The following is a 15,500-nucleotide window of genomic DNA, read 5'->3' as shown; positions in this document are numbered from 1 at the left end:
TTCATTAAATAGTTAATCTGGGGGGGGGGGGTGTTTGATAAAGAGAGAGGCAGAGACCCAGAGGGAGAGAGAGATGAAGGAGGGGACAGGCGCGATAGTGAAGGAGTGTATTAATAGTTAATAGGTTGCGGCGCTGTTTGATAAGCAGACGGCACCTAAAGACCTGATAAACTCTCCTCATTACCACTCCTATTCTTCTGCTGCTGCTGCTTTTCCCACAATTCCCCTCTTCTCCACCCTCTTTCTGTCTCGCCCCGTCACTCATCCCCCGTCTGCCTTTCTCACCCTTTTCCACCTCACATATCGAAGTCTAGCGATACGTCTTTTCTCCAATCTGTCACTCTGCCTCCGTCCGTCTTATATCTTTAAAGTTTTTTGCCTTTCTTCCTCATCCCACATCCCTCTTGTTTGGCCAACTATCTCTCATCCAACATGACAAGTGTCTCTTTTCCCCCAGAAAAGAGGAACAGGGGGCGAAGGTATCAAAGAGAATATTGAGCTCAAGACCGCGGGCATTATTTCCACATCCGTCGCTGCATTATTCATAAAAACCAACAACACATGGAGGGGGGGGGGGGAAAGCTCCGCAACAAAACAGATCTTATTTATCAGGGAGCCAGGGAACGTACATCTGTGCCCCAAACACTCAGTTTAGCATCCATCATTGATGCCATCTCCATGAGAAAAGTCTCCGAGGGTTTAAAATGTATTAACTATTACCAACCAAGAACTCCATGTATGAACAATTTCTCTAAGAACGTGTCTTCTCTGCTTTCTGTTACTAATTCAAATGTGAACATTTCACAAATACACATTTAAAACCCGTAACTTATTATCTTTCTCTCTTTTTGTTTTATTCTGACTTAGATTTGTTAACTTTAAAGAGTCCTCTCCAGCTGATGCTCAGGTGTATATCAGTATGTAGTGTCTCTACTTTAAAGAGTCCTCTCCTGCTGATGTTCAGATGTATATCAGTATGTAGTGTCTCTACTTTAAAGAGTCCTCTCCTGCTGATGTTCAGGTGTATATCAGTATGTAGTGTCTCTACTTTAAAGAGTCCTCTCCTGCTGATGTTCAGGTGTTTATCAGTATGTAGTGTCTCTACTTTAAAGAGTCCTCTCCTGCTGATGTTCAGCTGTATATCAGTATGTAGTGTCTCTACTTTAAAGAGTCCTCTCCTGCTGATGTTCAGGTGTATATCAGTATGTAGTGTCTCTACTTTAAAGAGTCCTCTCCTGCTGATGTTCAGGTGTATATCAGTATGTAGTGTCTCTACTTTAAAGAGTCCTCTCCTGCTGATGTTCAGGTGTATATCAGTATGTAGTGTCTCTACTTTAAAGAGTCCTCTCCTGCTGATGCTCAGGTGTATATCAGTATGTAGTGTCTCTACTTTAAAGAGTCCTCTCCTGCTGATGCTCAGGTGTATATCAGTATGTAGTGTCTCTACTTTAAAGAGTCCTCTCCTGCTGATGTTCAGGTGTATATCAGTAGTGTCTCTACTTTAAAGAGTCCTCTCCTGCTGATGTTCAGGTGTATATCAGTATGTAGTGTCTCTACTTTAAAGAGTCCTCTCCTGCTGATGTTCAGGTGTATATCAGTATGTAGTGTCTCTACTTTAAAGAGTCCTCTCCTGCTGATATTCAGGTGTATATCAGTATGTAGTGTCTCTACTTTAAAGAGTCCTCTCCTGCTGATGCTCAGGTGTATATCAGTATGTAGTGTCTCTACTTTAAAGAGTCCTCTCCTGCTGATGTTCAGGTGTATATCAGTATGTAGTGTCTCTACTTTAAAGAGTCCTCTCCTGCTGATGTTCAGGTGTATATCAGTATGTAGTGTCTCTACTTTAAAGAGTCCTCTCCTGCTGATGTTCAGCTGTATATCAGTATGTAGTGTCTCTACTTTAAAGAGTCCTCTCCTGCTGATGTTCAGGTGTATATCAGTATGTGGTGTCTCTACTTTAAAGAGTCCTCTCCTGCTGATGTTCAGGTGTATATCAGTATGTAGTGTATCTACTTTAAAGAGTCCTCTCTTGCTGATGTTCAGGTGTATATCAGTATGTAGTGTCTCTACTTTAAAGAGTCCTCTCCTGCTGATGTTCAGGTCTATATCAGTATGTAGTGTCTCTACTTTAAAGAGTCCTCTCCTGCTGATGTTCAGGTGTATATCAGTATGTAGTGTCTCTACTTTAAAGAGTCCTCTCCTGCTGATGTTCAGGTGTATATCAGTATGTAGTGTCTCTACTTTAAAGAGTTCTCTCCTGCTGATGTTCAGGTGTATATCAGTATGTAGTGTCTCTACTTTAAAGAGTCCTCTCCTGCTGATGTTCAGGTGTATATCAGTGTGTAGTGTCTCTACTTTAAAGAGTCCTCTCCTGCTGATGTTCAGGTGTATATCAGTATGTAGTGTCTCTACTTTAAAGAGTCCTCTCCTGCTGATGTTCAGGTGTATATCAGTATGTAGTGTCTCTACTTTAAAGAGTCCTCTCCTGCTGATGTTCAGGTGTATATCAGTGTGTAGTGTCTCTACTTTAAAGAGTCCTCTCCTGCTGATGTTCAGGTGTATATCAGTATGTAGTGTCTCTACTTTAAAGAGTCCTCTCCTGCTGATGTTCAGGTGTATATCAGTATGTAGTGTCTCTACTTTAAAGAGTCCTCTCCTGCTGATGTTCAGGTGTATATCAGTATGTAGTGTCTCTACTTTAAAGAGTCCTCTCCTGCTGATGTTCAGCTGTATATCAGTATGTAGTGTCTCTACTTTAAAGAGTCCTCTCCTGCTGATGTTCAGGTGTATATCAGTATGTGGTGTCTCTACTTTAAAGAGTCCTCTCCTGCTGATGTTCAGGTGTATATCAGTATGTAGTGTATCTACTTTAAAGAGTCCTCTCTTGCTGATGTTCAGGTGTATATCAGTATGTAGTGTCTCTACTTTAAAGAGTCCTCTCCTGCTGATGTTCAGGTCTATATCAGTATGTAGTGTCTCTACTTTAAAGAGTCCTCTCCTGCTGATGTTCAGGTGTATATCAGTATGTAGTGTCTCTACTTTAAAGAGTCCTCTCCTGCTGATGTTCAGGTGTATATCAGTATGTAGTGTCTCTACTTTAAAGAGTTCTCTCCTGCTGATGTTCAGGTGTATATCAGTATGTAGTGTCTCTACTTTAAAGAGTCCTCTCCTGCTGATGTTCAGGTGTATATCAGTGTGTAGTGTCTCTACTTTAAAGAGTCCTCTCCTGCTGATGTTCAGGTGTATATCAGTATGTAGTGTCTCTACTTTAAAGAGTCCTCTCCTGCTGATGTTCAGGTGTATATCAGTATGTAGTGTCTCTACTTTAAAGAGTCTTCTCCTGCTGATGTTCAGGTGTATATCAGTATGTAGTGTCTCTACTTTAAAGAGTCCTCTCCTGCTGATGTTCAGGTGTATATCAGTATGTAGTGTCTCTACTTTAAAGAGTCCTCTCCTGCTGATGTTCAGGTGTATATCAGTATGTAGTGTCTCTACTTTAAAGAGCCCAGTCCCTCATGCTTTTCTACTTCCAGGTCAAAATAGTTCACGCTAAATGTTTTATTCCCCCAAGTTTTGGAGTCAGATGATCTGTTGGGTCTTAAAGAAGAATTGGGGGCAGCTCGTTGCGTTTCCTCTCTCCTCTCTTAACTTCTTATTGCAACACATTTAAACGATCCTAAATCAAAGCAGGAGTGAGTATTCAAAGATGTCCTCGGGGTAACAGGTTGCATCAGTGCAGATTTGATTTCTATTAGTGCCCGAGGATACCTTCCGCCCTCAGGCTTTAGTTTGTTAAATCGAAACTCTTTCATACGCAATTATTCTTGCACCTTAATTACCCACAATGCAACTCAACCTTGGACAGGTCATTTGTAGATTTGGTGTTATGCTAGTTGCCACTAAAATGCCTCAAGTCTCTTTTAAAGAAGTCACAAAAAGATTTTTTCAACACCTGTGAACAGACTACCATTTTAAAAGTTCCCCTTTCCCACATTTTGATTTGATAAACTTTATTAATCCCCGTTTACTTTAATGACTCATCCTCGTGTTAGGAGCAGTGGGCTGCCATTTTGAACGGCGCCCGGGGAGCAATGTGGGGAACGGTGCCTTGCTCAGGGACACCTCGGTAGCACTTGGTCTTGCCGGGACTTGAACTGGTGACCTTCCAGTTGCCAAGCCAAGTCCCTATCGACTTCGCCACCACCCCATTTGTCTCTAAAGAGAGCCCGGCGTGATCGAGCAGCAGCTGGGAATATGGCGGAAGCGTCCTCTGAGAAGTTTTTGGAGAAGATGCTTCAGATACAAATAGAAACTGAGCGTTCTTAGAAAAGGATTACAGCAGGAAAACTTTCACATCAAGAATGGAAGAGAGCAAGCCTGGGGGAGATGTGGCGAGTTCACCTGCAGGCGTTTATGAACCACAAGACACCACAACTCGGAGGATAGCAAAACACAGACAGCTTTCCCTGGCAGCGATACGCTTCATTTCAAATGTGTGAGGTCGTTAGTCGAGGGTTTGAATGCATCACATGTTCATTTAATTGTGAAAGAAAGTAAGAAATATAGCAGGAAGAAGGGGTTATCTCCCTCATGATGAACACCCCTATTTCTTTCTGAGGTTTTCCCTTCACTGTAGTGTGTTTATATTTGTGTGCATGTAAATGGTCTGCAAGGACTCAAATGCCTGTGTTCTCTCCCATACACCCATGTTGTTGTATAATGTGGAGGAATCAAGGATAACTCATAGAAAAGGAAACAAGGACTGTAAAAACTCCTTTGTTTCCCACTATGTAACACTCACGCTCCTATTGGCTCGCGCTCCAACACATTGTACGTGATAGGCTAAGGGTCGTGACATCTCTAAGTGGTTGACCAATCACAACAGAGCAGGCCAGCTAACCAATCAGAGCAGACTGGACTCTGGTTTCAGACAGAGGGTGAAAAGAGGTGCTGCAGCACAGACAGTATGAGACACATAAAGAGCTTTTTGAACATTAAAGCATGGAGACATGTAGAGACACTACATACTGATATACACCTGAACATCAGCAGGAGAGGACTCTTTAAAGTAGAGACACTACATACTGATATACACTGAACATCAGCAGGAGAGGACTCTTTAAAGTAGAGACACTACATACTGATATACACCTGAACATCAGCAGGAGAGGACTCTTTAAAGTAGAGACACTACACACTGATATACACCTGAACATCAGCAGGAGAGGACTCTTTAAAGTAGAGACACTACATACTGATATACACCTGAACAGCAGCAGGAGAGGACTCTTTAAAGTAGAGACACTACATACTGATATACACCTGAACATCAGCAGGAGAGGACTCTTTAAAGTAGAGACACTACATACTGATATACACCTGAACATCAGCAGGAGAGGACTCTTTAAAGTAGAGACACTACATACTGATATACACCTGAACATCAGCAGGAGAGGACTCTTTAAAGTAGAGACACTACATACTGATATACACCTGAACATCAGCAGGAGAGGACTCTTTAAAGTAGAGACACTAAAATGAACTTAATATGTACTCTTTTAAAGATCATCTCTGAGTAGTGTTGAGCAATGAGTGTTTTCATCAAACCAATACGAAAGGAAAGCAAGAAATATAGAGAAACGTACCCAGTATGGTGAGTATGCAGAGCAGAATGGCTATCAGGGCGTGAACACTGACTCCCATGCTGCGAGCGCTGGCTTTGCACTGCGTAGGAATCCTCCTGGCGTCACAGCGACACGACTACACAGGAAACAATCACTCAGTCAGTACAATATTCAAATGCAGAGGTGGGAAGTAGTGGAGAGTACAAATACTTCGTTAAGTACATTGTTCTGGTATCAGTACTTTACTCCACTACTACTACTTTCTGACGACTTTTTACTTTGACTTCTTACATGTTGATCACAAATACCTGTACTTTCTACTTCTTACATGTTGAACACAAATACCTGTACTTTCTACTTCTCACATGTTGAACTCAAATACCTGTACTTTCTACTTCTCTCATTTCCCAAACAGCTGGTTCCTTTAGTCTGAATGTGTGTTGGTGAGTGGTCATTATTCTTTAGAGTCACTGCGTGCCTATTGGTTGGAACACGATCCGTGTATCCATCACTTCCTGGTCTTCTCTAAAGAAGAGGGACCAATGGAAACGTTGTCATGTTGCCGTTGTTCAGCATGGAAACATTCATTAGCTAACAATGACATCATTGTTCTATTGATATAAAGGGAGGTCAGGTACTCTTTAAAGCAGCTGCTAGCTATGGGTACTTTTTACTGAAGTACACTTCAAAGCCTCTTTACTTTGACTTGAGTAAAGAAGTTTAGTGAGTACTTCTACTTTCACCAGAGTATTTTTAAACACGAGTATCTGTACTTCTACTTGGGTAAAGCATGTGTGTACTGCAGCCATCTCTGTTCAAATGCATGTATTCAAGCAGTGTGTGCACATCTTAAGAAGACATTGTGACAAAACAAGAGATTGCTGGAAAAAGGCAAATGGTCTCAAAGCGCTTTCACACGTCAGCACATGCATTGCAAGTCGATATGCAATGCCTTTGAATCTTTGAATCTTTGAATCTTTGAGACCTTTATTGCCAGTTTGGTGATGCTGGCCTGCAGGGGGCTTCCTCCGTCACTGATCCTCACATCCAGGCTGTAGTCCTTGGGGTCGTCCAGGTTGAACGGCCCCTGTTTCACCATGATGTCTGCTGTGCTGTCTGAAGAGAGAAACACGGTGAGCGTTACTCATGACAACACCTTCCATGTACCTTTCCTCTTTCAGCAGAAATCCACGTCTAATTTGTCTGACTCATCACTTTGTCTCAACTAAAGCGGATCTAATGTTCACCCGCTGTCTTTCAAAGTCTATTTATACAGCGAGCGTCTGTTCCGCAGATAAAACAAGATATAAGAACAAGAGGAGAGTTGTTGCATAACGAAGGCTGACAGATCTGTCACTTTGGTGCATTTAGGATTGGAGACAAATAGGATTATACATAATGGCAGTTCCTTAAAAATCTGAAAGCGTGGCATAAATGAGGCCAAACATTTTGTAACTTGCATCAGCATGTTGTCATCTCCTTTGCAGAGGAGAAGGGCATTACAATATAGAACATGTGTCCCCACTGTTAAGGATCAAATGTGGTCAAAGAGGCACCGGAAGAGACGTGGCTAAACCTACTATACTTAATTCCAGTATTTAACATAATAGCAGAACATCGTATTCCATATATTTGTGAACCAGACAGCATAAAGAGAGATTAAATGCGCCTCTGTTGTAGGTCAGGGTGTATTTGTGGGCCCAAAAACACTATTTTTTACTCAGGAAACCAATTTATTTGTCAGTAAAACACTTCTTTATTTATTTATTTCACCCCAAATTTTTCTCCTTATTTTTCCATCAGTATTCCCATTAGCACTATATTCGCTATTCTTCCTGGCGTCAACGCTTCGAAAATACATGCATCAGCTCCATCTCTTTGAAGGTGGGAATATTATGATGATATAGAAAAGATGTCCTCATTTAAATGCCTTGTGGTGAAATGTGGGTATACAAGTCGCTACAGGAAGACGTGAAGTTTGCTTCAGCTGGAGGTCCGGATGTGCAGATCACCCAAAAGCACTCATCAAGCCAAACACGAAACTAACAATCAAACAAGTCGTCAACAATGAACGATACACTCTTCAAATAAAGAGTCATTCGTGGGAATGAAAGTCCTCTGAAAACAGTGTTTGATTGTATGTTTATCCAGGGGGTCCGCGGGGTCTTAAAAAGTATTAAAAGTTGATAAATTAGCGAAAATTAAGGCTATTAAAAAGTATTAAAGGGCATTTTCCAAGGTGTTACATTTTGTAGCTTGTTGTCAATAAGTATCTAAAGTGTCCAGAGAGGTTGTGTTCCACAGTCTGCCTGAGTGTAGTCATGGCGTAGGTGTGTAGTGAGATTCTGTGGAGTTCATTGATGGCATCCCGTTGGGTTTGACGTCATCTGAACAGGACATCGCACGCTCTGCTTGATAGCGCGCGAAGGTCCGTTTACGCCGGTTGCTAAGCAACATCGTTATGGGGAAATGCAAGTTTGCGTCCAAACGGTTGGAAGATAAGGAGGAAGGACAATCAATACTGTATATAGTCAATGTGAGGTGAAGTGTGTCGCCAAGGTAACCGGTTAGAACTCAAAGTGGCGATGAGGTCTTAAAATGTACGGAAAGGGTCTTAAAGAAGGTTTTCCATTGACTTCAGGATTCCTGCATAGACCCTGATGTCTATCCTGGGCTTCCAGACATACTGTATGACACTTCAGAAATTAAGATATTGTTCAAATTGAATCTATCTTTGATATGCTGCTACATCGCAAACATTTCCCAAATTGGAATCAATAAAGTACGTCTTACCTTTATCTTGTTTACTATTAGCACCGGCAATTAATTCCCAATGTCACAGACTTCTTTGCCATTTAACTTCTCCACTTTCATTGTTATTATAACCAAAACGTATATGATATATCCACCAACGTGACCAAGTGGTTTCCCGTGAAGATGGAGGTTTATTTTGCAAAGTATATAGACTTTGTTCACTACTTCCTTTTGTATTTTATTCTATATGTTGCATCGTTGGAGGAGCTCAGGTCAGAAGAATTCCATTGCCATTTCTGTAGCTTTGTGCATACGACAATAAAACCTTTGCATCTTGAATTTGAAAAGACGTTACAAGCAGAACATGTTGCTTTATATTCGTAGGAACACGCACAGCACTACGGCACAGAACCACCCTAGCTGTTGAGCTGAACAGAGAGTCTGCAGACCTGAGCAACAATACAGCCATCACTCAAATCCCCGGAAGAGAGGCGTTTCCTGCTGAGACGACGGGGAGAGCCTTTTTCCACAATATCCCACCGCCGGAGGAATTTCAGAAACACAATGGCAGGAAAAGACCCTCGCAAACACTCAGGCATAGCTCGACTCGCTGCGTTACACTCTCAGAAAGAAACACACAATACAGCTTCTGATTGAAGAGAACGTATAAATAAGAAACGTGTGGATGTTGCGGACATTTGGAGACAATGGAGAGTAAATTGGTCTTGAGGAAGGAGTATAAAACTTGGCTCAACATTTCAACATTATTACCTCTGATTCCACCATGGGCTGACTGCAGTGGGGTTTGAACCTGCTCCGAACACCAACGCACCATCCACTGCGCCACACCCCTCCCTGATTATGATTACTTTAGTAAACGTGTTTGTTGAGGATTCAGTTTTGTTGTTTTAACTAAATAAACAAACTACTTTCTCAAACTGGAGCTCTGGGTTTGGGATGAATGGGTCGAATGATCTGCCTGAATACAGTTCCACTATTTTAAGTGTTTTAAGCCCACAAATTAAATCATATTCATACAAATAAATTAGCCACTCAACATCATTTCTAAATAGGACTATAATCACAACATTCAGAATAGTAATAGTAATAACTACTTAACTACGTCTGTTCGTGCAAAACGGCAAACATACCACACCGATCCGACATACTCTTGAGAGGTTATACAACTTCTTGATCCTGGAAAGAACATTTGTGTTGACTGAAAGGTTTTTTATGTATTAAGTATAATCGTTCGACAGAATAATTAGTGCTTTTTAAGATGTTTGTGAGCTTTCGTAGGGTTCTTCCAACAAAAAGCCAATTGGAGTTTTCCATTGGATTCTGGAATCTTACAGAAAATATATCTGTGGCAAACACAAGGGACGTTCAGATGGACGATCTCCACCTATTAACACCACCTTCACGATATCTTAAAGGTGACATGTCGTGCTTTTCCGGTTATTGCCCGTCCCCTTGTTGTTATGAAGGTTTTTATGCATGTAAACGGTCTGCAGAGTCAAAACCCTCAAAGTACACCCTGTAGGGAGCAAGGCAAGGCGAGGCAAGGCGAGGCAAGGCAAGGCGAGGCGAGGCGAGGCGAGGCGAGGCAAGGCAAGACAAGGCAAGGCAAGTTTATTTATATAGCACTTTTCAACACAAGGCAATTCAAAGTGCTTTACAAAAAACGAAAGACATTAAGAAAATGGCATTTAAAATCAGTCTTTAAAAAGAAAAGCAAGAGTAAAACTCTAAAACAGAAAATGCCTCCCCAAAACGCCTCGTTGGAGATACGTCACTGTCCATTTGATTCTTCCGGGGACATCATGATGTCATGTCGTCCCCGGAACGAAATGGACCAATCCGTGGAGCCGTTACGTTACGTCCGCGCAGCCGTTACGTTAAGCCCCCGCTGATTGGTCCAAATTGACCAATCAGCGGACTTCCTCACACTCAGTGCAGGCAGCTCTGCTGATCTCTCCTCCCTGGCTGCAGGCTGATAACAGACCGTTGGGAAAGTCTCTCTGCAGACCCATTCTCACAGCCTTTATCATCCTTTTTCTTACTCGATATCAAGCCACACTTATTGCTTTTACTTCGGCTGTGACTTTGTGTGTGCTCAGGGTGAGCTTGGCTGTGTATCGCTAAACAAGGAAACCACACCTCCACGGAGCTCAGCGCGATTCACAACGTCCCGACTAGTCCCGACCAATCGGAGCACACTGTGCTCATAGGGAGGGGGGAGAGCTGCAACGAGCCGTTTAGTGGAGAGAGTGAACACACACACTTTACAGAGATGCTGTATGCGAAACCAATGTGAGTTTGCAAAATTGCACGGTATAAATCTATTCTAGTCGACCTCGACAATGGAATCATGATCAGTGGAAACGGCCATGACACGGGACACTTATATGCAATCTCCAGAAGCAAAAAGCTGACGTTAGGCTGCAAAGGAACTCTATCGTTTCAACAGTTACTAAATCACTTTATTCTATTTTATCTTCATTGTGTACCTTGTGTGAATCCTGTTTTTCACGCTGACGCTGTTGCTGCTATACACGCCTGAATTTCACTAATTATTCTCTGGGGCGTTGATGTTTCTTCTCTGTCGTTGCTGGCAGCTCTTTAGGGATTTCAGACGGCCGCTAAAAGTACTTTAACACATCCAAGAGTTCTTCTGTACAAGAGAGTCTTATTTAATAGTGAGTAGTCATTGTCGGGAAGATTGTAACCGTTATCTTCCCTCTTTAGTTTTTCTTTCACCCCACAGCTGAGGTGGTTACTTTTACATCACATGACATGATACATGTTAGACGCTTTTATCCAAAGAGACTTACACACTCAAGACTGTGGGCAATCCCCACAGGAGCACTTTGGGGTGAAGTGTCTCAGGGACACAACGACATGCTGACTGCAGTGGGGTTTGAACCTGATCCCAACACCTACAGACAACCCACTGCGCCACACGCCTCCTGTACTACTTCTCTCTCATCCTGTCCTCAAACTGTTTGCAATATTCAACTGAAGGTAATTAAACTGACCCATTTAATAAAAGCTCTACATGTCTGAAAACTGTTTCTCCCGCCACCTCACTGTGAGTCACTGAAGGTGTGTGTGTGTGTGTGTGTGTGTGTGTGTGTGTGTGTGTGTGTGTGTACACAGAAGAAGAAGAAGCCTTAACTAACTGAATAAAAGATGAAAACAGCTTCTGTCCTGCCTTCATCTCATCCCTCGTCTCCGTCTTTGTCTTTGTTTGAATGCGTCTCTCCGGATGTACTCCTCTCACTGTCCTCTCTATGTCGCTTGTTGTCTCTCCACTCGCTCCTCCTGCATCTCATCAGTCTCTCTTCATCTCTTTGTCTCTCCGTCCTCCTCCTCCTCTCTCGTCTGGTTTTAATGCACGGCATCTTGGATGCTTCTGAACACAGACGACTGTCACTTTGCTTCTCGACTCCCTGTCGGAGTGTGAGTGTCTTTCCGGGTCGCGTATTGAAAGCACACTTGTTTTCTACAAGTTTTAAAGAGCTGGTCGTCGATGAATATTTTAAAAGCCTTCACTTTGCCGCTCTCGTGAATGTTTGCGAGTGTGTACGCTGTGTTTTTCTGAAAGTGTTGTGAGGGGAGGTGCTGTCAGAGGATGTTCGGGGGGGGGGGGCTCAGGGGAGAAAAGATGTTCACACTGACATCCTGCACTTATAGCACATCCAGCATCCTCTTTGTGTCCTTTGCAGCGGTGGAAGAAGTACTCAGATCTAGTAGTAGAAGTATTCATATCTTGTACTTGAGTAAAAGTAGAAGTACTCTGATCTTGTTCTTGAGTAAAAGGAGAAGAACTCAGACCTTGTACTTGAGTAAAAGTAGAAGTATTCAGGTCTTGTACTTGAGTAAAGTAGAAGTACTCTGATCTTGTACTTGAGTAAAAGCAGAAGTACTCTGATCTTGTTCTTGAGTAAAACGAGAAGTACTCAGACCTTGTACTTGAGTAAAGTAGAAGTACTCTGATCTTGTTCTTGAGTAAAACGTGAAGTACTCTGATCTTGTTCTTGAGTAAAACGAGAAGTACTCAGACCTTGTACTTGAGTAAAGTAGAAGTACTCTGATCTTGTTCTTGAGTAAAACGTGAAGTACTCTGATCTTGTTCTTGAGTAAAAGGAGAAGTATTCAGATCTTGTTCTTGAGTAAAACGAGAAGTACTCAGACCTTGTACTTGAGTAAAGTAGAAGTACTCAGATCTTGTACTTGAGTAAAAGTATTCATATCTTGTACTTGAGTAAAGTAGAAGTACTCTGATCTTGTACTTGAGTAAAAGTAGAAGAACTCAGATCTTGTACTTGAGTAAAAGTAGAAGTACTCAGGTCTTGTACTTGAGTAAAAGTAGAAGTACTCAGGTCTTGTACTTGAGTAAAAGTAGAAGTACTCAGATCTTGTATTTGAGTAAAAGTAGAAGTACTCAGATCTTGTACTTGAGTAAAAGTAGAAGAACTCAGATCTTGTACTTGAGTAAAAGTAGAAGTACTCAGATCTTGTATTTGAGTAAAAGTAGAAGAACTCAGATCTTGTACTTGAGTAAAAGTAGAAGTACTCAGGTCTTGTACTTGAGTAAAAGTAGAAGTACTCAGGTCTTGTACTTGAGTAAAAGTAGAAGTACTCAGGTCTTGTACTTGAGTAAAGTAGAAGTACTCAGATCTTGTATTGAGTAAAGTAGAAGAACTCAGATCTTGTAATTGAGTAAAAGTAGAAGTATTCAGGTCTTGTACTTGAGTAAAGTAGAAGTACTCTGATCTTGTACTTGAGTAAAAGTAGAAGTACTCAGATCTTGTACTTGAGTAAAAGTAGAAGAACTCAGATCTTGTACTGAGTAAAGTAGAAGTACTCAGATCTTGTATTTGAGTAAAAGTAGAAGAACTCAGATCTTGTACTTGAGTAAAAGTAGAAGTACTCAGGTCTTGTACTTGAGTAAAAGTAGAAGTACTCAGGTCTTGTACTTGAGTAAAAGTAGAAGTACTCAGATCTTGTATTTGAGTAAAAGTAGAAGAACTCAGATCTTGTAATTGAGTAAAAGTAGAAGTATTCAGGTCTTGTACTTGAGTAAAGTAGAAGTACTCAGATCTTGTACTTGAGTAAAAGAAGAAGTACTCTGATCTTGTGCTTAGTAAAAGTAGAAGTACTCTGATCTTGTACTTGAGTAAAAGTAGAAGTACTCTGATCTTGAGCTTAGTAAAAGTAGAAGTACTCAGATCTTGTACTTGAGTAAAAGTAGAATTACTCAGATCTTGTACTTGAGTAAAAGTAGAAGTACTCTGATCTTGTACTTGAGTAAAAGTAGAAGTACTCTGATCTTGAGCTTAGTAAAAGTAGAAGTACTCAGATCTTGTACTTGAGTAAAAGTAGAATTACTCAGATCTTGTACTTGAGTAAAAGTAGAAGTATTCATATATTGTACTTGAGTAAAGTAGAAGTACTCTGATCTTGTACTTAGTAAAAGAAGAAGTACTCTGATCTTGTGCTTGAGTAAAAGTAGAAGTACTCTGATCTTGTGCTTGAGTAAAAGTAGAAGTACTCTGATCTTGTGCTTAGTAAAAGTAGAAGTACTCAGATCTTGTACTTGAGCAAAAGTAGAAGTACTCAGATCTTGTACTTGAGTAAAAGTAGAAGTACCAGAGTGTAGGAATACTCTGTTACAGTAAAAGTCCTCATTCAAAATGTTCCTCAAGTGAAAGTAGAAAAGTATTCTCATCTAAATATAGTGAAAGACAGTAAAAGTAGTCGTTGTGCAGATTGGTCCATTTCAGAATAATATATATGATATGTTTTATAATGATTGATCATGAAAGTGTTCTCAAAGCTGGTGAAGGTGCAGCTAGTCTGAAGTACTTTGTAGACTGCAGGGTAGCTGGTGAAGGTGCAGCTAGTCTGAAGTACTTTGTAGACTGCAGGTAGCTGGTGGATTTACTCCAGGTGGAACTAAAGTCTGATTTAACACTTGATTAGATTTTACATCATTCATCCAGATCTGTGAAGTAACTAAAGGGATTAAATACATGTAGTGGAGTAAAAGTACACATTAACATAAACATGGCAATACTCAAGTAAAGTACAAGTACCTCAAAGTTGTACTTGAGTAAATCTACTTGACACCACTGGCCCATCTCCTCTCTGTTCACGTCTCTATCTTCCTCTTCTCTCAGTATCTGTTCCCCCGACAGCATAACCCCATTTCCCTGTCCATTGAAGCTAATGACGTTTCCTATGTGATCTTTCCTTCTTTTATCATGTCCTCCTCTTCATCCTCAATTCTTTATTCATTCCTTTCGCTTCTCCCTTTGTATCCTCTTGTTTTAATCATCGTTCTCCTCTCGTCTCCTTCCTGTTGTCCTAACCGCCTCTTGTTTACGCTCGCTTATTATCCTCTCCCTTTTATATTTCCCCTCCTCGTTTCGACACGGTTTCACTTTCATATTTCCCGTCTTCTTGAATCCCAATCCGTTCCTCTCGGCCTCCTTTCATCTCGTCTTCCACCTCTGCCTCGTGTGTCTTTCCCTCCATCTTCCTCTTCACTTCAACCCCTCCAGGCTTCAGCGTATAGAGGAAATGGATGAGGCAAGTTCAAGCCTTTTTCCTACCCTTCTGTTTATCTTCCTTTCAATATGTTTCACTTAAATGAAATAGTAACACTTCACCTAAATCTTTCATCTGACTACCTAAGGCTTTCATCTATTCACACTTTAATATTTGACTAGAACACTTCTTCCTCGGGCTTTCATGTTTTATGAGAGGGGTGTGATGATAAAAAATGAAGAGAACTGTTTAACTGGAGCCATTTTATGAGTCCTGAGCTGAATAACCCAAATAAGCTTTGGAAATCTGACGTAACAGAGCTCCAACCTTCGCCTAAATATCAACGTCTGCATCAAAGCAAATGTCTCCGCAGAGCTTCACACCATCATCAATGTCACAGTGTGTTTATTCAAGATGACATTTTCTAACTTGCATATTTATTTCTACACATATTCTACTCCCAAATGGCATTACATCTGCTGAGTGAAGACGCTGCTTTGAATTTAGAATTATCTTTCGCCAACAGACAGCTCTCTTTGTATGTTGCGCAGAGCCAGATGATGGGGA

General features: G+C 41.2%; 1 protein-coding gene across 1 annotated transcript in view; it reads right to left on the bottom strand.

The window, feature by feature from the left end:
* cdh5 (cadherin 5) overlaps window positions 1-15,500 on the bottom strand; it is a 63,101-nt gene that overhangs the window by 9,980 nt on the left and 37,621 nt on the right. Inside the window, exons 12-13 of the mRNA XM_034079635.2 lie at window positions 6,610-6,740; window positions 5,646-5,760 (exon numbers count right to left, since the gene is read on the bottom strand). Of these exons, the coding sequence (XP_033935526.1) occupies window positions 5,646-5,760; window positions 6,610-6,740 (246 nt within the window). The remainder of the gene's footprint in view (window positions 1-5,645; window positions 5,761-6,609; window positions 6,741-15,500) is intronic.

This window comes from Pseudochaenichthys georgianus, unplaced genomic scaffold, assembly GCF_902827115.2.
Source record: "Pseudochaenichthys georgianus unplaced genomic scaffold, fPseGeo1.2 scaffold_672_arrow_ctg1, whole genome shotgun sequence".
Lineage (NCBI taxonomy): Eukaryota > Metazoa > Chordata > Actinopteri > Perciformes > Channichthyidae > Pseudochaenichthys > Pseudochaenichthys georgianus.
This window is presented reverse-complemented; position numbering and strand designations above follow the sequence as displayed.